Source organism: Entelurus aequoreus, linkage group LG06 (genome assembly GCF_033978785.1).
Source record: "Entelurus aequoreus isolate RoL-2023_Sb linkage group LG06, RoL_Eaeq_v1.1, whole genome shotgun sequence".
In the NCBI taxonomy this organism is placed as follows: domain Eukaryota; kingdom Metazoa; phylum Chordata; class Actinopteri; order Syngnathiformes; family Syngnathidae; genus Entelurus; species Entelurus aequoreus.
In genome coordinates this window covers 76,247,117-76,271,991 of record NC_084736.1, presented here as the reverse complement: position 1 = coordinate 76,271,991, position 24,875 = coordinate 76,247,117, and the positions used below count along the sequence as shown (strand labels likewise).

At 40.1% G+C, this 24,875-nt stretch overlaps 1 protein-coding gene across 1 annotated transcript in view; it reads left to right on the top strand.

Moving 5' to 3' along the window:
- ift81 (intraflagellar transport 81 homolog) overlaps window positions 1–24,875 on the top strand; it is a 44,032-nt gene that overhangs the window by 14,903 nt on the left and 4,254 nt on the right. Inside the window, exons 10-15 of the mRNA XM_062051553.1 lie at window positions 868–1,014; window positions 14,145–14,294; window positions 18,241–18,369; window positions 18,448–18,537; window positions 20,854–20,940; window positions 21,082–21,153. Coding sequence (XP_061907537.1) covers window positions 868–1,014; window positions 14,145–14,294; window positions 18,241–18,369; window positions 18,448–18,537; window positions 20,854–20,940; window positions 21,082–21,153 — 675 coding nt within the window. The remainder of the gene's footprint in view (window positions 1–867; window positions 1,015–14,144; window positions 14,295–18,240; window positions 18,370–18,447; window positions 18,538–20,853; window positions 20,941–21,081; window positions 21,154–24,875) is intronic.

Here is a 24,875-nt window from a genome sequence, read left to right as displayed (position 1 = left end):
ATTTGATTTTATATTAATATCTATTAATCTTAATGCTAAGAAGTATATTTAAAAATGTTTTGACTTAACAGTCGTACCTCCATTTTCATATGCCCCACTTTTTGTTTGATTCAATTTCCGGTGAAAATTTCCCCCAGGAAGTATTTCGCTTTGTTTTCTGCATGGAAAACTATAATTATTCTGTATAAAATGTGTTTTGTGTTAGGTTTTTTTGGGAGTCTACAACGGAATAATTGGCTTTACATTATTTCTTCTGTTACTTTTGTTGCTGATTCAGTCTTTGAACAAAAACTGATGTACCACTGTACACTTTATGGACAAAGGTATTTATTGGCACATAAAAGACCATCCTATCTGCAATATCTTGGAAAACTATAATTATTCTCTATAAAATATGTTTTGTGTTAGTTTTTTTTGGGAGTCTACAACGGAATAATTGGCTTTACATTATTTCTTATGTTACTTCTGTTGCTGATTCAGTTTTTGAACAAAAACGATGTACCACTGTGCACTTTATGGACAAAGTTTTATTTTAAATTTATTGGCACATAAAAGACCATCCTATTTGCAATAACTGACAGTATAAGGAAATATGAAGTAGTTTTTTTTAGCTGTAACAGCTTCCTGACTTCTGGGAAGACTTTTTTGGAATTTCCAGAAACAAGTATGTGTTTTCCCACAGATATGGAAGCATTGAATTGTCCAATACGTCACAAGAATTAAGATTGAGAGGTTATACCCTAATTGAGTGTCTCTAATGTAGCGTCATTGTCATTGCTCACACGGTTCCCCTGGGGTTTAAAATTCCCTGAGAATTTGAGAATTGACACATTTGTTTAGATTTGCTTTGTATTGTGACCCTTGCAGGCCTCCATCATCATCCGTAAGAAGGAAGCAAAAGCAGAAGAGCTGCAGGAAGCGAGGGAGGAGTTAGCTACAGCAGAGCGGCAGCTAAAACACAAGACTGACCAGTCAAGGGCCTCCAACGGGGAAGAGGTCATCCGGGGTGATGAGGTACACGTCTGATTGTGTTTGTTACTGCCACAAATGAATACAGTCGTCCATTGTCAGACATTTTAAAAGTTTTATCCTGCTGGTGTGGGTTTGTCTGTCCAATTCTCTTTGAAGTTTGTTTGAGGTGACTGATAAGATCACTCATGAACTTTATAATGTGTACTTGTACTTTTTCAAACCAAAGAAAACAAGAGAGGCTATTTATGTTCCTATCCAAACACGGACCGCTCACTGTCTTAACAGTACTCATCCCTTTTCCCTCACTTGCCCCCCTGACCCCCCACATTCCCATAAAGATCTAAAAATAGAAGCCGACTGAGAAGATCCAGAACAAAACGCCTGGAAGTCACTTTTTCCCTTCATCTTTAGTGTACGCATTCTCTTAACTTAGGCAACTGGAACAGACTTGTGCCCTAAAATGTTGTCTTCTCGTCTTCTATTTTTTGCGCTGACAAGTCTTCCAAACACATAGGTCATGTCCTAATTACCGGTAAGTGACAGGGAGAATACACATATTCTGTCAGTACTTTTGCTGGAAGTTAACCTAAAATACAGACGAGCCCAGTGTTCTATGGAGTTGTTTTTTCCTCCATTCACATTAGGTTTTGAACTGTAACCTCAACTGATGGCGAAAAACTAGGAATAATGGATCTGTCAGGTTCAAACACTGATGACCTATAATAAACAAGACAAGAGGCAAAGAATTAAACAGAGACATAATTCAATTTGGACTCAATTGAGGAGAGTCGCCTGTACACTGTACCCTTGTACAGTATCTCAGCACGCTCTGGCGAAAGATTGTACTCCTCCTTCTTTATTTGACTTTCTCCGACCACATGCTGCTTCCAGAGGGAAGTGGGTCGTAAACAGCGTTGGCTTTGGTTACCGAACAGTTCAAAAGAAGAGGTCGTAAAATAGTTCAAAAAGGAGGTTCAAGAAGAGGTTGCCTGGAGGGGAGTCTGGTCCTGCTTCCTCTCCGCTTTGAAGTCCTTGGGTTAGAACAATATCTTTCTGTTGATTACCGTACATGAAAGAAAACAGAACACCTTCATTTTGCTTACCCCCTACACAGTGGAGTTTTACGAGCCTTACTCTTGGTAGGTTCCAAAGACAGCTTTTGTCTTCTCACCAGACACTCAATGTAACACAAAGTTTTTGTGATAACTTACAAACAATTATTCTAACAGGATCCACCAATAAAAAGCACTAAAATGCAATTTTTTTGCTATATAATATGCCTATGAGTAATATGAGTAAATGCATTATAAATAAAGATGAATATTGTTTACATTTCAACCAATTCTAATGCCAAATCGGTACTTTATAAATAGTGAAAAAATCCACAAAAAAACAACTACCCAGTTTTATTTATATGGAATTTTGTGACGTTTAAGTTGAACCGACTAGTAATTTAAATATTTCATTGCTATAAATTAAGTGATAAATAAGTAATACATTCAAAATAAGAACTAAATCTGTGTCGGAAGTGTTGCATCAGTACAGAACATAAAGAACATGCAAAAAATTAAATTACTTGAATTGCAATGTTTGATCCTCTAAATTCTGTGTGTTCTGAATGCAACTTCGCTCATGTTGTTGTGGCTACTGACTAGGCTATAGCGCTACAGTGCTAACAATGTTATGAAGGCTGCTGTTGGCATGTTAAAGTCGGCAATCACGTTTAAAAAGAGTTCAGACTGTCTGTTCCTTTCAGGCCGCTAAATTTCTTACAAGAATGTTACTTGCACCATTTCACGGATGAGCACTTGTGTAGTAGTGCAAGGTGTCGTCATGGAGGAGTGGAAAAAAGGTTTCAGTAACAACCTGTGCAATGAATGTTAATTCCATGTCTAAGAGGATTAAAGCAGTGCTAGATAACAATACTGCTCACACTAATTATTCACTCCTTGGGCACAATTTAGAGATGTTCACTGTGAGGCGTTCTCACTTGTATTGCCAGTTATTCAGACAATATAGGCTGCGTGATGACCTCTTTTCATAGCTTAGTAAATATAGACTGCTTTGCAAACTGTACATTGACTACTCTATGGTATTTTCCCTCGAAAAGATACTAGGATTGTCTCTACCAATATTTTGGTACCAGTATCAAAATACATTTTGATACTTTTAGATACTTTTGCAAATAAAAAGGGACCACAAAAATGGCAACAAGTCTTATTAAACATTAAACATATGTTTATTATTGCAATCAAAGAACAATTTTGGCATTAAATAACAGTGAGTGTCCTAGAAAACTTCTCTTCAAGTAGTAAGTAAGCAAACAGGTTACAAAGGCTCCTAATTTGGCTGCAGTAACATTTTGTGCCATTTCTCATTGTATTAATTTGTCAAAAATATGAGGGACAAGTGGTAGAAAATGGATATGTTGTTAATCTATTTGTTCATTTACTGTTAATATTTGGTTATTTTCTGTTTTAACATGTTCCATATACACTTCTGTTAAAATGCAATAAGCATTTATTCTATTTAGTTTTTGGGTATCGAGCCGATACTAAGTAGTTACAGGGTCATACATTGGCCAAATTTAAAGTCCTCATGTGTCCAGAGATGTATTTTCAAAATTTCTAAACATAACGAAAATTCAAAAAGATTTTGTGATCGTAAAAAAAATCGATGTACCGTATTTTCCGCACCATAAGGCGCCCCGTGTTATTAGCCGCACGTTCAATGAACGGCATATTTCAAAACTTTGTTTACCTATTAGCCGCCCCGTGCTATTAGCCGCACCTACGCTACGCTAAAGGGAATGTCAACAAAACAGTCAGATAGGTCAGTCAAACTTTAATAATATATTACAAACCAGCGTTCTAACAACTCTGTCCACTCCCAAAATGTAATGTGCAAATGTGCAATCACAAAAATAGTAACACTCAAAATAGTGCAGAGCAATAGCAACATCAATAACTCAACGTTGCTCATACGTTAGTGTCACACAACATACAAAATAAACATTTAAAGCTCACTTTCTGAAGTTATTACTCATCCACAAATCCCTCGAATTATTCTTCTTCGGTGTGCTTCACTTGTTTTTTGACACCATCTGTGATGTGGACGCGCATGCAGTCATAGATCAACAGGGAGCTGCGTGAAAAAAGTCACCCGGTCTCTTCACGTAAACGTCTCATCTTCACTTCACTCATCTTTTCTTCATCCATCCATCCCTTCGAGTTAGCTTTTATGATGACGCCGGCTGGAAAGTTCTCTTTTGGCAAGGTCTTCCTTTTGAATATCACCATGGGTGGAAGTTTCTGGCCGTTAGCATGGCAAGCTAGAACCACGGTGAAGACGACTTCTCATTCCCTGTGGTGCGAATATTCACCGTACGTGTTCCCGTTGTATCCACAGTGCGGTTCACAGGAATATCAAAAGTCAGTGGAACCTTGTACGCGTGTCTCTTAGTAGGAGACATTTTGTGGTCTTTACAGAAACACACAAATGAAATGAAACGTAATATCCGCACGCTTCTTCTTCTACGGGGGCGGGTGCGGTTGCTTACAGTAGAAGAAGAAGCGCTTCCTCTTCTATGGGGCGGTTGCTTACCGTAGAAGAAGAAGCGCTTCCTCTTCTACGGGGAAAAAAGATGGCGGCTGTTTACCGTAGTTGCGAGACCTAAACTTTATGAAAATAAATATTAATATTAATCAATATATAAGGCGCACCGGGTTATTAGCCGCACTGTCAGCTTTTGAGAAAAATTGTGGTTTTTCGGTGCGGCTTATGGTGCGGAAAATACGGTAATCATTGTAGTATCGACTAGATACAGCTCTTGTACTTGATGTCGTTACAATCGATGTATGTGTAAACCCACTGTTTTGTTTACATTCAGGAGCGCTAGCTTCCTTTTAGCGGTTAGCTATTGTACCCTTTAGACCAGGAGTGTCAAACGTACAGCCCGGGCCGTAACTGTCAGGTTCAAACACTGATGACATCTATTAAACAGAGAAGAAGCAAGGAATCATGCAGAGACAGAGTTAAATGAGGAGAGACGTTATTGGGCTGTACTCTAGTTACAGATCCACGTGGTTCATCTATTTATTTGGGAGGTCCGTGGTTACATCACTGAGGCTGTCACTGAGCGAAGGGGGTAATCTCAACAGCCCCAGTTAGACACAATATATGACTATTAATGAAATGCAAATGTGCTGGCACTCGTGATATCGCCCTGTCTCTGCTTTGTCTGCGTCACGGCACTCGATGTTCGCCCTTGGCAGTCAGCAGGCCGATTCTGGAAACAAACACTGATACGAGACGACTCGCTTTGCACAGATAGAGAAGTACAACTTCAGCACAATTGATAATAACTATAGCAACGGCCTTTAAGCATAAGAGTTGTGTGATAACTTACACATAATTATTCTAACAGTAACAGGCCCGCGCAAAGGTTTAATCCGACCCGAAGCCCGCAGGATGAGTTTGCCAGGAACAAAAATGAGCTGCAATTTTTTTATGAAAGAAACTGCTGTTCTAAATGTGTCCAGTGGATGTCGCAATAGCAATTCAATTGTAACCCACATCACACTGTTTAAGATGACATGTAAGATGACTTTGAGTGCTCTCTGGATTGGCTGCCGCTACTCCAATCAGCGCTGGACCAAGCAATCAGCTGCTCCTGTTGTGGCTGGCAGCAGAGTATTGCTGTAGCGACACACAAGATCATCTTTCATAGTAAATTATCCACTCAACGGGTAAATATGGAAACGGTAAGATACAAAGACTTAAGTCAACATTACCGTCTTTGTCGTTAAAGTTCTGTGCAACGCTCACAATTGGTTAACGCAGAAGAACAAATATTTCTAACGCTTGTCACCTCTGGTGAGCTACTGTGGATGAAGAGGACGAATTCCATCAATTAAATCTGCATAACACACATTTAATTGTAACATTAGGGATCAGTGCACAGACGCAGCTGATTGAAAGTCTGCTTTGGCCTGCAATATCTGAGACATTGCATTGCATCTAAAAGAGATGCCTTGGCAACAAGGAATAAACAGCTGGTCTCTGCTTCTGGCAAATGGTGGTTGGAATTTTAATGGCATTGGAAAATTACTCAATTATTCTAAGAAAGCAATAACCTAAGCAAAGCAATGGGAATCTCTTAATGTAAAAGGCTATGCTTATGTGTTTTACCTATGTTAGAAAATGGAACCCTTATTCATTATTCCTAGAAATTATTTTCTTACTGTTACTGAATGTGAATACTTACGTACATGTCAAAGAATGTCAAACAAGCAACTAGAGGGGTTTCAGTTTCACATTATATTTCAAATGTGCAATTTGTCTGTTCTTTGTGTCTTGTGTTTGGATAGTGATACCTCCGGTTTTTGTTAGTAGTCCGCTCCAAAAGCTCAAAATAATGAAAACTGAATTGTATGATAACTAGAGCACATTTTCCCCCATAACAAATATTAAACCAATTTAGTCTGTTCCAGGCGACCAGAAAACACATTTTATACAGAATGGCAAAAATTGTACTTGCAGAAAGCAATGTGAAATACATATAAATGACCAATGAAAATAATAAATTAACATTGAACATCACCTTTATGTTTATTGAAGACTCCTGTTTGGTAAGACAGCGATATGTAGAGAAGGAGGACGGTAGGGCAGAAGTATTTTTGTACATGAGTTGGGAAATTGTGTTAGATGTAAATATAAACGGAATACAAGGATTTGCAAATCCTTTTCAACCCATATTCAGTTGAATATGCTACAAAGACAACATATTTGATGTTCAAACTGATACATTTTTTATTTTTTTTTGCAAATAATCATTAACTTAAGAATTTGATGCCAGCAACGCATGACAAAGAAGTTGGGAAATGTGGCAATGAATACTGATAAAGTTGAGGAATGCTCATCAAACACTTATTTGGAACATCCCACAGGTGAACAGGCAAATTGGGAACAGGTGGGTGCCATGATTGGGTATAAAAGTAGATTCCATGAAATGCTCAGTCATTCACAAACAAAGATGGGGCGAAGATCACCACTTTGTCAACAAATGCGTGAGCAAATTGTTGAACAGTTTAAGAAAAACCTTTCTCAACCAGCTATTGCAAGGAATTTAGGGATTTCACCATCTACGCTCCGTAATATCATCAAAGGGTTCAGAGAATCTGGAGAAATCACTACACGTAAGCAGCTAAGCCCGTGACCTTCGATCCCTCAGGCTGTACTGCATCAACAAGTGACATCAGTGTGTAAAGGATATCACCACATGGGCTCAGGAACACTTCAGAAACCCACTGTCAGTAACTACAGTTGGTCGCTACATCTGTAAGTGCAAGTTAAAACTCTCCTATGCAAGGCGAAAACCGTTTATCAACAACACCCAGAAACGCCGTCCGCTTCGCTGGGCCTGAGCTCATCTAAGATGGACTGATACAAAGTGGAAAAGTGTTCTGTGGTCTGACGAGTCCACATTTCAAATTGTTTTTGGAAACTGTGGACGTCGTGTCCTCCGGACCAAAGAGGAAAAGAACCATCCGGATTGTTCTAGGTGCAAAGTTGAAAAGCCAGCATCTATGATGGTACGGGGGTGTATTAGTGCCCAAGACATGGGTAACTTACACATCTGTGAAGGCGCCATTAATGCTGAAAGGTACATACAGGTTTTGGAGCAACATATGTTGCCATCCAAGCAACGTTACCATGAACGCCCCTGCTTATTTCAGCAAGACAATGCCAAGCCACGTGTTACATCAACGTGGCTTCATAGTAAAAGAGTGCGGGTACTAGACTGGCCTGCCTGTAGTCCAGACCTGTCTCCCATTGAAAATGTGTGGCGCATTATGAAGCCTAAAATAGCACAAGGGAGACCCCCGGACTGTTGAACAACTTAAGCTGTACATCAAGCAAGAATGGGAAAGAATTCCACCTGAAAAGCTTCAAAAATGTGTCTCCTCAGTTCCCAAACGTTTACTGAGTGTTGTTAAAAGGAAAGGCCATGTAACACAGTGGTGAACATGCCCTTTCCCAACTACTTTGGCACGTGTTGCAGCCACAAAATTCTAAGTTAATTATTATTTGCAAAAAAAAATAAAGTTTATGAGTTTGAACATCAAATATCTTGTCTTTGTAGTGCATTCAACTGAATATGGGTTGAAAAGGATTTGCAAATCATTGTATTCCGTTTATATTTACATCTAACACAATTTCCCAACTCATATGGAAACGGGGTTTGTACTTTGTTACGAGTTCTTCCTTAAATTCATGATGTTTTTCACCCCCTTTATCAAAGTCCTGGTGCATGGAACTTTTTTTGACCCCATGGTGTTTTTATTTTGCAGTCGTACTCAATGAAAACACAAACTTGTGACCTAATTTACTAAGGCGGTAAACTGCGTGTGCAATCTATAAAACTGCATGTACTATTAGTGGGCGTGTTGCATGTGTTCAAATGTAAAGTGGTGCAGACCGCCTTAATTAAATGAGGATTTTGCGTGTATTATATGGGGCATCACCATGGAGACACTCTCAGTTACTGCACATTCATGTTATCATGCTGTGGCTTATTCTATGTTTTCACACATGCAGGAGACATGTACTACTTTTTATGGGCATTTTTACCGCAGCGCTCATTGGAGAGAGGCTGTACTTAGTCCAGCTCAAGACACAAAATAATTAATTCTTCAGTGTTTTTCATGAAATAAATATTTTAATGTGTTTAATAATATCCACCCATTTTCTACCGCTTGTCCCTTCCGGGGTCGCGTGGGAGGTGATGGAGCCTATCCCAGCTGCACCCTGGACAAGTCGCCACCTCATCGCCGGGCCAACACAGATAGACAGACAACATTCACACAATATGTGTTTATTAATATGTGACAAATGTCATTAGAAAACGCATCAATTTAATTTATTTTAATAAGTCCTTAAATCCTATTATAAAATGATTGTGGAGGGGGGCGTGGCCTGCGGGCCTGCAGCGAAGCGGGGTGTGCCAGGACCGGCCTCGAAGTCAGCGACAGGTGCGTAGATGGCCCAGGTGAGCCTTATTATCTACTCACCTGTCGCTCTGTTTAAGCAGCAGCCGGGGAGGAGAGGTAGTTGGAGCTGGCGTGAGAGCGAGAGCGTGCCTATCACACCCACAAACGACAATTGCTGGAAAGCAACACACAGACTTTGAGTGAAAAATAAAACTGTATTGAACCATGAAACGGGCTCGCAGGGAGATGCTTGGTGGTCTGGAGGACCCACTGGAAGGCGACTTCCACACATTGTGGAAGTCGCTTTCCAGCAATTGTCTTTTGTGGGTGTGATAGGCACGGTCTCGCTCTCACGCCAGCTCCAACTACCTCTAATCCCCGGCTGCTGCTTAAACAGAGCGACAGGTGATTAGATAATAAGGTCCACCTGGGCCATCTACGCACCTATCGCTGACTTCGAGGCCGGTCCTGGCACAACCCGCTTCGCTGCAGGCCCGCAGGCCACGCCCCCCTCCACAATGATGTAGCTGGATAGATGATTAGTCTAATATTTTTTATTTCTGACCATCCAAATATGTTGACACACACACACACACACACACGTAGGATTCTCGTCTGTCCATTTTCTGTTTGTGCAGCGCGAGCACTGATCCTGCAGCCGTGTGTGCAACTGTCAGTTTGCACTTCCTTCTGACACGTGCCAAATAAAACGCTAAATAGTGCTCTCAAAACAATGAGTGTTGATAAATCACTTTGCGTGTGCTAAATAATTACATTTCTGTCTTCTCCTCCCAGTTTTGTGGGTGTTTTGAAGGTCAGCATATACGTAATTTGCATGTTTATTGAAGAGGGAGATGCGGAATGGATTATTCTGCTCACTTAACAGACGCAATCCACTTTGCACACGTTTAGTGGATCAGCTTGGCGTGTGCTATCAAGTTTGCACGTGTTTTAGTACACGCAAAACTTTAGTAATTAAGTTAAAGTACCAATTATTGTCACACACACACTAGGTGTGGTGAAATGTGTCCTCTGCATTTGACCCATCCCCTTGTTCACCCTCTGGGAGGTGAGGGGAGCAGTGGGCAGCAGCGGTGCCGCGCCCGGGAATCATTTTTGGTGATTCAACCCCCAATTCCAACCCTTGATGCTGAGTACCAAGCAGGGAGGTAATGGGTCCCATTTTTATAGTCTTTGGTATGACTCGACCGGGGTTTGAACTCACAACCTACCGATCTCAGGGCGGACACTCTAACCACAGGCCTTAGTCACCAACGCGTGGCATTGTTTGTTTGGGCGCTCGATTTTGTGGATTTATACACAAGCAAACAGACTTTGTGACCCGTAATGTTTGGCAGTAGGAAAACTTGTTGTCATGATCCGTGGTCCGGATCATGTTTTGTGTTTTCTGTTAGTTTTGGACTCCTTTAGTTCCTGTTTGTGCACCTCTGATTTTGTTTAGTTACCATGGCTACTTATTATTTTCACCTGCCTACGGTGTTCGGGACGCTCACCTGTTTGTCATCAGAGGCATTATTTAAGCCTGCCTTTGCCAGTCAGTCGGCCTGGCTTCTTTGTTTGCTTCACGCTACTGTTACGTAAGTTTTGCTTGTCTCCTAGTCCCTGCTAAGTGTTTAGCTTCAAGTGCGATCGGCACCTTGTTCCGTGGGTTTGTTTTCTGTTTTTGTACCTCTTTGATTTGTTCAAGATTAAATCATGTTCCTACCTGCAAGTCCTGTCCGGAGTCGTCCGTTTGCATCCCGGGAGAACGAACCGCGCAGTAAGCTGCAACCAAACCGTAACACTTGTGCAAGATATTGGCCAAAATTATTGTCGAACAGCGAATAAAAGAAAAAATGGGGCATATGAAATCCGAGGTAGCACTTAAATAATGGAAAGAGTCAATGGATTTATACATGCAATTGCATTGAAAAGGTTTTGCCCAACAGTGCTTATCTGACTCCTGGAGATTATTATCAACAGATTTCTTAATTCTACTGCTTGTAATTAAGTGTGTCTGCTCATCACCGGTTGGCCAGTATAAAACGTTTGCCAACTGATCACATAAAACTGGTTACATATTGTACCATATATATACAGAATTTTGGTCATCATTGTGCTGTTCATTTCCAAAGATGCCCTGCTCTCTTCATGTCGCTGTGGGCTTGTTGGTAGAATTGTCAAGGGTGTTTCGACTGAGCTACTTGTTTGGCAAAGGGTGGCTATTGGAACACGCTGCTAGGAAGACTATGGAGTATTATTCTGCCCTGTTAAGTCCCCTCTCAGCCACGTCTGTCCTTGATGTCCTAAAATACACATAGAATATACTCTGAACCATCCCCTCCACCCACCCACTCTTACATCAAGCTTCTCGGGTCCCCAAAGAATATGAAGCTGTGATTTCTGGGACTGTTCTCATGTGTCCTTGTTCATTTATAGCTGCTCTTCATTGTGGAGGAGTTTCATTGTGTCCCAATAGACAGGCAGACTCTCGAGGTGGGGGGCCATCTCAACATCCACTTGCAGCAACGAGTCTGCCAGATGGAGCTGTTTGTTGGACATGCTGTAGCTGGCTGGACAGATCCGGTGTCAGATCAGGGCACGGTCTCCCCTCTACTGTTGTTTTAATCTATTTCCTCCTCTGGCCTTTTGCACATGTGTGTTGGACAGCATGTTAACAAGTTGAAATGGTACTCTTGCTGCTTTCTTTTGGAACCAACACCTAAGTGGTTATTGATTGGGAAGTGCCATATCGTGTGTTTGGTGTGTTTCTTTGTGTCTCCTGTTTTTATTTTCACGCCGCTTCTAAACCTTGTGAAAGGGGGAACTATGCAAGAGTTCCACAAGAACGTTTCAATTCCTGACATGACAAGCGACTGCTGCTTGAAAATGTTTTTTTGGACGTGAGAATTGTGGCTGTTAAACGGGGTCGTTTTCTGGGGAACTGAAGACAAACCGTTGCCATTTCACAGACAGCTGTTTCGTAAACATAGCACAGTTCAATTCCAGATCATTCTATATTTAATAATCATTTCTGCTTTACTGTTTGCTGATAATCATTAGCACATAATCTGTTGAGGAGGTGTGAGCAGCAGCTCAAGTCAGCGATGGAGCAGACCTTTGAACCCTGACTACCGATAATAGCAACAGAGGAGATAGGATGCTCCAGGATCTAAGCATGGTGGCCAACAGGAGAATCATAGATTTACCCTGAACAACTTGACGTGTATGTAGTATTTTATTAGAAGTACAATTATTATGGAGCCTACTCTGATCTAATATCATTGTAAAAGCCTCTAAAATGACGACAGTAGGGGTGTAACGGTACGTGTATTTGTATTGAACCGTTTCGGTACGGGGGTTTCGGTTCAGTTCGGAGGTGTACCGAACGAGTTTCCACACTAACATATTAAATAGCCGCCTCCGCTTCCTTCTGCCTCTGTTTCTGTCAGTACTCTACACAGCACCCAGCATTGTCCCACCCACACAACCATCTGATTGGTTACAAACAGAGCGGTAACAGCCAATCAGCAGTGCGTATTCAGAGCGGTAACAGCCAATCAGCAGTGCGTATTCAGAGCGCATATAGTCAGTGCTTAGCGTTTAGCAGGTAAGCATCAGGCAGCGGACTCTCCCCAAATTATAATAAACACCTCCCAGGCAACTACTAGTAACATCACTATGAGCCCGTTGACCTTCTAGAAATATAAAAGGCAGCTCAGCTCGCTCGCAGTCCTGGCTTGAGGTGAAGGCTAATTCGCTTTTAGCGTAACGTTAGCTCATTTTGCAGTGTGTGTGTGTGTTACGGACAACAAAGCCCGGTCTGTTATTTCACTTGACCTTTTTCTGTGTTGATTGAGCTGTGTTGAAGCAGCAAAAAAAGACATTATGTTAAATGAAGAGTTTCTGTCTCTGATAGTTGATATAATAATGTAACTGCATCATAAAGCCTACATGAACTCCATGGTGTTCAGGGATGAATAGTCTCTCCTATTGCTATTGTACCATTTTTTCAGCTATAGTTACATTAATCATTAGTAATGCATCAGCCTAGTTTTGAATGGCAGGGTCCCTGCTATCACATGTTGATAAAAATGTAACATTTACATAATAAATCAACTACAGACTTCCCAAATGCTGTCATAAATTAAGCAGGATGAGTTGACTTGAAACTGTTTAATGTTGCACTTTTTTATGTAGAAGAAAAGTTTTGTCATTTTATTTAATCTGAGCAACAACTTGAGGCAGTTTAATGTTGATTAACGTGGGCAGAATTATTATAGTGTTCCCAATGTTAAAAGGATAAAGCCATTGTTTACAAATTTGGTAAATAAATAACCAAAAAATGTATATTTTGTTGTTTTCTTACTGTACCGAAAATGAACCGAACCGTGACCTCTAAACCGAGGTACGTACCGAACCGAAATTTTTATGTACCGTTACACCCCTAGACGATAGTGCTCTTTTATAGACGTTAAGGCAGTGATTTCCAGCCACTGTGCAGCGGTACATTAGTGTTCCACAATAAATCATCAGGTGTGGCACAGAAAATTATCCAATTACATTTCGTTGGTCTGAAAAAGATTGTTTACTAAAAATCATGTGATCTTTTTTGCCAGCGAGGCATAATGACATCTGTTAAACGTTTAAATCCTACTAAGTGCAATGAAATAGTCTTCTGTCACTGATACTTAGAAATGTCTACAGTAGGGGTGTCCAAATGTTTTTCGCGTGGAGGGCGCTTACCTAAAAACCTAAAAATGGCACCATTTTGATATAGTTAGAATTATGTGAACCGGCTCAAGTCAATCCCAATGTCAATATGATTAAAACCTAAATCAGTGTTATCGCTGACAAAGTATATATTATTATCAGCATTATAAGTATAAACCTTTTGCTAAAATGTTTATGTTGCTGTTGATTGTATTTTCATAATATACTGCGGACCAATTAAAATATGAGCTGTATCCCTGGGCCACACTTTGGGCAGACACCCTTGTCTACAGAGTTTCTGCATTTATTTTGTGATAGCGTCACATTTTAATTTAGGTTTATTTCCTCCTACTGCTTGATTGCATGTCAGATTGACGAACAATCATCCAAAGAGATCCCAGGCTGTTATCACATGTACTGACCTATTTAAGAAAGTAACACCCAATTATGTCTTTTGTTCACTCGTAGCTGAAACGCTTGGTGGTAAAACTGCGCAGCAAGGGAACAGTATACAAGAAGAAACGGCAAGAAATCGCAGAGCTGAAGGCCGAGTACGGGGTTCTTCAGCGGACAGAGGAGATTCTCAAGCAGAGACATGAGTCTGTACAAGAGAAACTGGTAACTTCTCACATCATATTTTAGAACATGCAAACTCATCACACTGCAAAAACTGAAATCTAAGTAAGATTAAATATCTCAAATAAGCGTGATATTTGCTTATTTTCTGTCTGATAAGATCATTCTTCTCACTAAGCAGATTTACTTGTTTTAAGGGTTTTGGTCCTAAATGATCTCAGTAAGATATTACAGCTTGTTGCTGAGATTTGATGACCTATATTGAGTAAAACATGCTTGAAACTAGAATATCAACTGTTGCAAAGCTGTGTCATCAACACTCACAAGTATAAAACTACATTTTTAAAGTAATAAATTCTTATTTCAAGCATGAAAAAAAAAAATCATGAATTTGTCACAATTGTGTCTCATAATTAAAACAGATGACAGCCAAATGGACTGTTTTATTTTCAATGAAACAATAGAAACTACGTACTCATATAGTAGTACAGTTGGCACAGTACAGTAAACTGAAAGTTAATATTTTTTAAACATTTAACATGTGACATTTCTAACAATTTTGAACAGAAATAGTTCATGCACATTCAGATAAATTCTTCAAAATTACAATTAAAAAATGTTTGGCCGTGGGCCAGGCTGTATATATGCGCACTAATTGACTGAAAGAGCACGCACTTGACGTGATGATGTCCTGTTATCGATGGAAAAATGCATTTTTAGACAATATGATTTGCCTGAGCGGCTCGTAGACCCCGAGAGTAACAAGTGGTTGCCTTGTTGCCTTTCCATTAAGAGCAATAAATTAGTTTTTAGTATAAGTTTGCTGGTTTCAAGTAATGTAATGCCGAGCGCATATCATTATGTCAAGATAATGGCACTAGCATTTACTTAATTTAAGAATATTTTTCAACATATTGAGCAAAAAGGTCTCTTTTTTTCTACCAAGAAAAGTGCACTTGTTATTAGTGAGAATATTCTTATTTTAAGGTATTTTGGGGTTAATTGAAGTTAGTTAATTTGACTTGTTTTGGAAAGTCTTGACAAGCAACATTTTCTTGTTCTATTGGCAGATAATTTTGCTTAGTTCAAACAAAATACCCCTCATTTTTGTATTTTTTTTTCCTATTTTTGAACACTGACTTTTTGCAGTGCACTTACTATACTGGACATACTGTACTGTACTGTACTCTCTTAAATAGGGCAGCTATACCATTAAAGACCGACTTGGAGAAAATGTGAATGAAGCAGTGGGAAAAATGCTCTTTGCTCCCCCACAAGAAATGAATTGCTGTATTGCCCTTGAGCAAGGCATTCAACCCACACCCCACTTTTGCATGTGTGCTGTGCCTGTGCCTGTGCTTTGGCCACCCCTGTCCAAATGTTCTGTTCGTATTTGATCTCCCCATTCAAGCAGGCTGTGCTAACACTGGCGTGCTGTAAGCTTCTTGGGAATGGCTTCACACCTCTTTGTGGTCCCAGCGCCTGACTTGTTGATAGGCGGTTTGAAAGTAGCCATGTGGAGCTTCTATTTCTGACGGCTGCATCTGCTACCACTGCTCTTTCTTCATCCCTCGCTGGGATTTGTTAAGCTATGACAGTTTTCTTCTGCCTCATCCTTTGGATGTGACGAGTTAGTGTATCCCTCTCTCTCTGCAGAAGGGCGCTATCTTCTCAATGCCATTTGCTACAAAACGACCCACAGAAGAGTAAGATTATGTATTATAGTTTAAAATTAGATAAATTACTTATACCATACCATACCAACTTTATTTATAAAGCCCTTTAAAAACAACCACAGTTGAAGAACAAAGGGCTGTATGCCACAAAGAAATAGAGGCAAAGGACAGACTAAAAAATAACATTTAAAACAGAAGTAAAATACACATTGAAAAAGCAAATACAAATTACCCTAAGAACATTTTGTTAGATAAAAAGCAGTTAAAAACAGTTAAAAACAGTTTAAAGTCTCATGCTGGGTTAAAAGCCAGTGAATAAAAATGGGTTTTAAGAAGGGTCTTCAAAATAGCCAAAGAAGGGGCCTGTCTCACGTTTATGACTAAAGAAAATTATTTTCTCTGGTCAAGTATCTTCTAACATCTTTTATTTTCTAATTTTTTCTTTATAACTGCACAAGCAGTACTTTTGTCTTTTTTTACTCCAATTTACTTGTTTTTTTCTTCTTTCAAAACTAGAGGTTTTCAAACTTTTTCCATACACACTGTGCGTCTGGGAGTGTACATCATTTTTTAAAAATTATTATTGATATATATTTTTTTAATATAATACATTTTATACCGGTATACACTACCGTTCAAAAGTTTGGGGTCACCCAAACAATTTTGTGGAATAGCCTTCATTTCTAAGAACAAGAATAGACTGTCCAGTTTCAGATGAAAGTTCTCTTTTTCTGGCCATTTTGAGCGTTTAATTGACCCCACAAATGTGATGCTCCAGAAACTCAATCTGCTCAAAGGAAGGTCAGTTTTGTAGCTTCTGTAACGAGCTAAACTGTTTTCAGATGTGTGAACATGATTGCACAAGGGTTTTCTAATCATCAATTAGCCTTCTGAGCCAATGAGCAAACACATTGTACCATTAGAACACTGGAGTGATAGTTGCTGGAAATGGGCCTCTATACACCTATGTAGATATTGCACCAAAAACCAGACATTTGTAGCTAGAATAGTCATTTACCACATTAGCAATGTATAGAGTGTATTTCTTTAAAGTTAAGACTAGTTTAAAGTTATCTTCATTGAAAAGTACAGTGCTTTTCCTTCAAAAATAAGGACATTTCAATGTGACCCCAAACTTTTGAACGGTAGTGTATATATAAAAAAAAGGCTAAATAACATTATTTAGCCAAATTACTTGGAAAATTTAGAATTTGATATTTTTTTCAAATGTGAATAAAAGTTGAGAAAATACATTTTCACAATTATTACCCCAGTGCACTTTCAATGCTCCTGGTTTAAACTATCTATATATTGTTCGACACTGTCTATTCTTTTCTCATTCAGTTAGAAAATGGTGGCATTTAAACACAACAGGAAGTGAACAAACTTTTTAATGACAAAATATAAGACACAATTATTATAAGTGTCAACATGTTCAAACGGGTGTGAATAATCATCAGTAAAATATGTTAAACGTCTAGGACAGGGGTAGGGAACCTATGGCTCTTTTGATGACTGCATCTGGCTCTCAGATAAATCTTAGCTGACATTGCTTAACAGGATAAGTAGTGAATAATTCCGCTGGTAATCACAGTGTTAAAAATAACGTTCAAATTATAAAACATTCTCGTGCATTTTAATCCATCCATCCGTTTTCTATCGCACCTGTTCAAGAAGTCAAATTAATGGTATGAAGTATTTTATTTATTATTGGTTAGCTTTGGAATAACAATGTTATTAAAAAGAATAAGAGACTTATTATACTCTAAAAATGTTGGTCTTACTTAAAAATGCATGCATTTAGTTGTATTCAGTGTTAAAAAAATATTATGTGGCTCTCACGGAAAAACATTTTGAAATATTTGGCTTTCATGGCTCTCTCAGCCAAAAAGGTTCCCGACCCCTGGTCTAGGATCTGCTTCTTCTTACTCTTTTTCCTATATTTTCAATTGTGTAAATGTATTCATGTGATGTTCCTTAACGTTACTAGTTACCTAAAATAGCCAACAACCAAGAAACCAACGGTGACCAAACAATAACTGTTTCTTTTGCACCGTACCTTTTTTGTAGAGGTAAACATCCTCAGTAATTAAAGCCACCAGCTGTGTTGTATATGTATATACCATGATCATTCTATGCGTCTTCACTCTGCCTGTCATCTGTATGCTTCTCATGTGAAGGGATTGATAATTAAAAACAATAAATAACGTTTCATAATGTTTTGTTACAAGACACAGAGCACAATAATACATTTGCTGCCTATTATTGCCTGTCGTTAACTTGCCATATTTCTCTCTCGTGTGGTTTTGAAGCAATTTGTGGAGGCTGAGAAAGGTATATCTGGCTACAGCAACACCCAGGAGGAACTAGAGAGGGTGTCAGCCATTAAGAGTGAGCTGGATGAAAAGAAGGGCCGCACACTGGATGATATGTCTGAAATGGTAACTGTCCCAATATTTTTATTACAATTTTCATTTGAGGAAAACAAAAATCCTTATGATTGTTGTCTGTTTTCATAGGTGAAGCAATTAAACTCAATGATAGTGGAGAAGAAGTCGGCTCTAGCTCCAATTATCAAAGAGCTGAGGTCACTGAGGCAACAGTGTCAGGTGAGCATTACTACATCATAAACAACTATTGTATATTGCACAAGATCATTGTAACTAAATAAATAAATATGTCAAATAAATAGGGTTATTAAGGCATTGTATGTGTAAATATTGACACAGCACCACTTAAAAGGGTTTTTTCTACATTAAAACACTTGTTTGTGGTCTACATAACATGTAATAGTGGTTCTTTATTTGCATAGATTGTTTTACAGACCATCTTTAACTTCGGGATGCGCTGTTTTGTGGGCAGTCTTATTTGCGTGCCTCCACTTGGAATGTGTCTTCTCTTCGTCAGTCATGTTGTAGTTTTTAGCGCTTCCATATCGAGTCTGCTGACAGATTTAAGTTCAAGTTATTTGCTACATTGTGTTAGAAATGGCAAAAGCGGAGGATACATGTGCATGTACGAGCCAGTCTGCCCCACAACAAGAGGATAGAGAATAAGAAGGAACTTATTGACTACAGTTTTAGACTACAATGGCTGACTCCCGCAAAGCTCTTTGGGTAAACTTCCACCATGTATGGAGATATCCGCTGACATGAAACTTGGGAAAAACGCTCGTTTAGAAGAAGCATTAAATATCTCCGCCATGCCTCCATGGTCTAATTCAGGGGTGGGCAATTAATTTTTACCGGGGGCCGCATGAGCAACCCGAGCACTGCTGGAGGGCCACATCGACAATATTTCAATTAAATTTTGCTCAATATAATTTTTGATATATATCGTAAGATAAATAATAATAATAATAATAATAATTAATAATAATAGTAATACTTCAACATAGTGTGTGTAACAGCATTCCATGACTAATATAAATAAATTAACATTAATAAAAAATTACAGTAAAATAAGCACACGTATGACTGAGGAGTCATAGTGTAACTTTGTGTGGTGTTTGAGTTGTCCGACTTTTTGTGTGGCCATAAACGCACCAGTGGTTTAGTGGTATGCGTGTTGGTGACAGATGACAAGTTGGTTTTGGCCTGGTTTGTACGGCAGAAAATGACTAGTTTTTCGAGATAGAAGTGTTTTACTCATGTTTTTGGTGTGGTTATGTCCGAATATAAACAGTTTTGCTCAATAAAGTGATCGATATAATTCCTGTCCTCGAAGCATCTCGATAGACGTTACAATAATTGAACGGTGTTCAATTGAACGGTGTTGACGAACACCGTTAGGGCCTCTTGTTGTCACTGTCACTCAAAGTTGCATTGCAAAATTACATAGAATAAATGTGTTTATTTTGTTTAGAATTCAGATGGGATTTGATTTGGTGCGCGGCATATATTTGCTGCGCGCAGCGGACGCTTGAGCAGTGTGCAATTGCGCAGGCACGCACCTTAGAGGGAACGTTGCTTGGCAGTCCATGTCTTGTTGAAAACACGCCATTCCTCATCAACTTTTCTCTTTTTAGCGTCTCTGGTGTAAACCGTGCACGGTGCATCACTTGTCGCTGCATGTGCACCTTCACTCGCAGGTTACACACGGACATACGCCCATAAATAATACTTTTCAAAATAAAAGCAGCACAGTTGTATTGCGCGCACGACATAGATGTTTTTTCAACTTTATTTTGTAATTTGTGATTGCAGCTGTTCACATTCACTCACAATCACGCACACGCATACGTCCACACGGAAGTAATACAAATAACGATTTTCAAAACAAAAGCAGCACCGTTGTATTGCACACTTGACATAGATACTTTTTAAAATGTATTTTGTAATTTATAATTGGCCTCACGTGGGCCGGACAGGGACGCACAAAGGGCCGGATGCGGCCCGCGGGCCGCAAAATGCCCAGGTCTGGTCTAATTTCAAAATTTCGGCACCTATGCAGATCCCAAATACACAACAAGTACCCATAGGTAAGAAAATTGGTTTTGCATAATAGGTCCCCTTTAAGCAATACAGTAGTGATTAACTGTGACTCAGTAGTACTAACAATTGCAAATCTATTACTGATTTGTGCTGCTGTTTTGTTTGTCCATTATCATGACAGAGTCATTCACATGGCCCTGAAAAAAACCAAAGCTTGAAGGGAAAGCCCCCCCACATTGCTTTGCTAAAGGCGGAGGATTACATTTTCCTACATGTGTTCCATCTTCCTCCTGCCCAGCTAATATCGACCAATGAAACCTTTGCAACCGAAAGACAGAAATAGACGTTGTAAGAGGCTATTGTTGGTGAAGTTGCACAAAGGGACACCATGTTTTGAATGATACTATAAATGGAAAGTGTTGAAATTGAGGATCTGCTATGATTTTGTATGGAAAATGTATGTTTTATGTGGACGGAATATTTTCACACCAGGTCTTAAATCCGGAATATGAAGAAAAGAAGTCACAGTATGAAAGCTGTGGTGCTGGTTTGGAGAGCAACAGATCTAAATTGGAGCAGGTATAGTTTTTAGTTTTCTGCTGTACTCCACCTCTAGTCATGGAATTTCATTTTTTTCTGTTTCTTTGCTGTGTGTTTATAATTATTTGCAATGATTTTGCACTCTCTAGGTAGTAAAGTGTTTTTAATTGTGATTTGCAGGAGGTGAAGGCACTGAGAGAAGACACGGCACAGGAGGAAAACAAATATCATACCATCAACTGCAAGTCTGAGGCAAGAATAAGGAGGAAGCAATCACTACAGGGATGTTCGGGTGCCACTTTCAACCAGCAGCTAGTTTTTTTAAATTTTCCCTCTGAAAATATAATGAATATACTGTAGTATAAAATTTTACACTTTTTTCTGTCCCTTACACCACGTAATATCAATGGATTGGATTGGTTTTAGCATTTTTAATGCGCAAAATGTATAAGAGTGGGCCACCCCCATCCTTCCCTTTTTTGTATGCAGCCTTTGGTGGAAAAGTTTGCAAAAGTAGAAACCTGTTAAAATCAAAAATGGCAAATGTAGAAAACCAAACCCAATTTCCATCAATTCATTATCTTACACTTTTTCGGGTTCCGGGGAAAGCAGACTCAGAAGGAATGCCCAAACCAAACCTTACTCCAAACCAATTGTCCCATGGCCAGCTGTGAGACACTGTTTGTCGTAGGTCTATCCTGTGGTCTTGTATCAGTTGGGAATCTCCAAACACTTCACCCGGGAAGCATCTGGGAGGCATCCAAAGCAGATGCCAGGGCCACCACAACTCGGTCCTCTAAACGTGGAGGAGAAATCGGAGTGCCTCTCAGATGACCAAGCTCCTCACCCTATTTCTTAGGGTGAGCTGAACCTGCAAGAAACTCATTTCGCCACTTGTATGCGATCTTGTCCTTTCGGTTATTACCCAAATCTTGTGGCCATAAGTGATGGTGTGAATGAGGACTGAGGTTAATGTCACGATTCATCTTTCCCTCACTTCTAACTGAGGCAAGACTTCACGCCCAACCTGGAGGGCACAAACTACCCTTTCTCAACTGAGGACCATGGCCCGGGAATCAGAGGTGGTGATTTTCACCCCGGCAGCTTAGCTGTTGTCCGCTCCTGTCAATTTTGAAGGTTAAAGTTCAATGAAGCCATTAGAAGTACTTTATCTGCAAGTAGATGTGAGATCCTAAGGTCCGCTAACTGGACATCCTCTGCACCTTGGCTTCAGGGATGGATATTGAAATAGAGATTGTGGCCACAAAGATAATGAACACAACCGGTGACAAATGTCAGCCATTTCGGAGGCCATAATTCACCATAGAAAGGTTAAACTTATAGCCTGCAATGCGAACCACGCTCCTAGTACAATTCTACAAGTACTGGATGGCTCGTAATTGCCAGCACCTGACCCCCCCACAGTAAACAAATGATACGGCTGAATGCCTTTCCAGGTCCTCAAATAAGGACCGAACTGGTTGGGTAAATTCCCTTGCACCTTCTAGTACCCTAGCAAGGGTGTAGAGCTATTCCAGTGTACCGATGTAACAGATGCCAGCTAATGTGGCCTTGCAGTAGAATGTTGGTAAACCTCGTTCCAGGAGCTTTAAAGGCCTACTGAAAGCCACTACTACCGACCACGCAGTCTGATAGTTTATATATCAATGATGAAATCTTAACATTGCAACACATGCCAATACGGCCGGGTTAACTTATAAAGTGCAATTTTAAATTTCCCGCGAAACTTCCGGGTGAAAACGTCTATGTATGATGACGTATGCGCGTGACGTCAATCGTTGAAACTGAAGTATTGGGACACATTGTATCCAATACAAAAAGCTCGGTTTTCATCGCAAAATTCCACAGTATTCTGGACATCTGTGTTGGTGAATCCTTTGCAATTTGTTTAATGAACAATGAAGACTGGAAAGAAGAAAGCTGTAGGTGGGATCGGTGTATTAGCGGCTGGCTGCAGCAACACAACCAGGAGGACTTTGACTTGGATAGCAGACGCGCTATCCGACGCTAGCCGCCGACCGCAATGATGAATGGGTGAAGTCATTCGTCGCTCCGTCGATCGCTGGAACGCAGGTGAGCACGGGTGTTGATGAGCAGATGAGGGCTGGCTGGCGTAGGTGGATAGCTAATATTTTTAGCATAGCTCTGTGAGGTCCCGTTGCTAAGTTAGCTTCAATGGCGTCGTTAGCAACAGCATTGTTAAGCTTCGCCAGGCTGGAAAGCATTAACCGTGTAGTTACAGGTCCATGGTTTAATAGTATTGTTCATCTTCTGTCTATCCTTCCAGTCAGGGGTTTATTTCTTTTGTCTCTATCTGCAGTTAAGCCCGATGCTATCACGTTAGCTCCGTAGCTAAAGTGCTTCGCCGATGTATCGTCGTGGAGATAAAAGTCACTGTGAATGTCCATTTCGCGTTCTCGACTCTCATTTTCAAGAGGATATAGTATCCGAGGTGGTTTAAAATACAAATCCGTGATCCACAATAGAAAAAGGAGAGAGTGTGGAATCCAATGAGCCAGCTTGTACCTAAGTTACGGTCAGAGCGAAAAAAGATGCGTCCTGCACTGCACTCTAGTCCTTCACTCTCACGTTCCTCATCCACAAATCTTTCATCCTGGCTCAAATTAATGGGGTAATCGTCGCTTTCTCGGTCCGAATCGCTCTCGCTGCTGGTGTAAACAATGGGGAAATGTGAGGAGCCTTTCAACCTGTGACGTCACGCTACTTCCGGTACAGGCAAGGCTTTTTTTATCAGCGACCAAAAGTTGCGAACTTTATCGTCGATGTTCTCTACTAAATCCTTTCAGCAAAAATATGGCAATATCGCGAAATGATCAAGTATGACACATAGAATGGATCTGCTACCCCCGTTTAAATTTTTAAAAATTCATTTCAGTAGGCCTTTAAGAGTTGCGCTGTTTCCTAATGCCCTCGTCTCTCAATCTGGGGAGCCTGGTTTGATGCAAAAGTAGTGTGAAGGAGGCAAATTCAGGCAGGTTACACCTGTATCTTGAGATTTTACTGATGGCTCCAGCACTCTGGAATAAACTTTGTGTGATCTTCTGTGGTGCACACCATCCAATCCCCCATCTTGAATAGGAGGACAAACCACTCAGTCTGCCAATCGTACTGTGTCAACCATGACAGTCTTCCAACATCCAAAGGGTTAAGGGGTCCCTACCACAACTGACACCAACCACCTTGCAGCCACAGCCCTGATCCAAAGCCTCAGCAATAGAGGAGCAACATTTTTAAGAATTTGAGTATCTCCTGCGTGCCTCGAGGTACAGGCAAAGGTATGAGTTGAAAGTTCAAATCTGCAAGATGTTAACACAACGCCTTCCCTATACGCTTGTGTCTTGCCAGATCTCTCCAGCATCCTCTCCTGTCATATAATCAAACTCGACACCAGGTGCTGATCAATTTTAAACTCAAACTTTGTCATACCCGAAATTCCCAAGACATATGGTAGCAGGTCTGGTGAAACAACCAATTCAATCATTGATCGCAAGATACAATCCGCGGTCCTTGTGCCATGCGCACGTATGGACAAGCGTATGCTTATGCATAGTGTTCATTATGGACAAACTATGGTTATCCAATTACATAACATAGGTTGGACGTTTTTTTCTTCACAATCACACCCCCTTCAGCCTATCAATATTGAAGTCTTCCACTGAAGTTTACATACTCTGAGCTGCTGTTTAGCTAATAAAGGACAAACTACAGTCCGAGTCTGTTCCCCTGAAACCACGGCACAGAAAAAGAACCCTTTTGTTCACTAAGGAAGACTTTAATGTACGTTATAAGCCGCGAGCCCACACTTGCTTGATGCCTTTTCCCAGTAGAAACTCCAGCATACAATAAAGTCTGTTTAGGAGTTTGTTCAGGAACTCAAACTGTGAGTGTGGAACCGCTGTCTCAAGAACTATTGAAATGAACAATGAAGACCC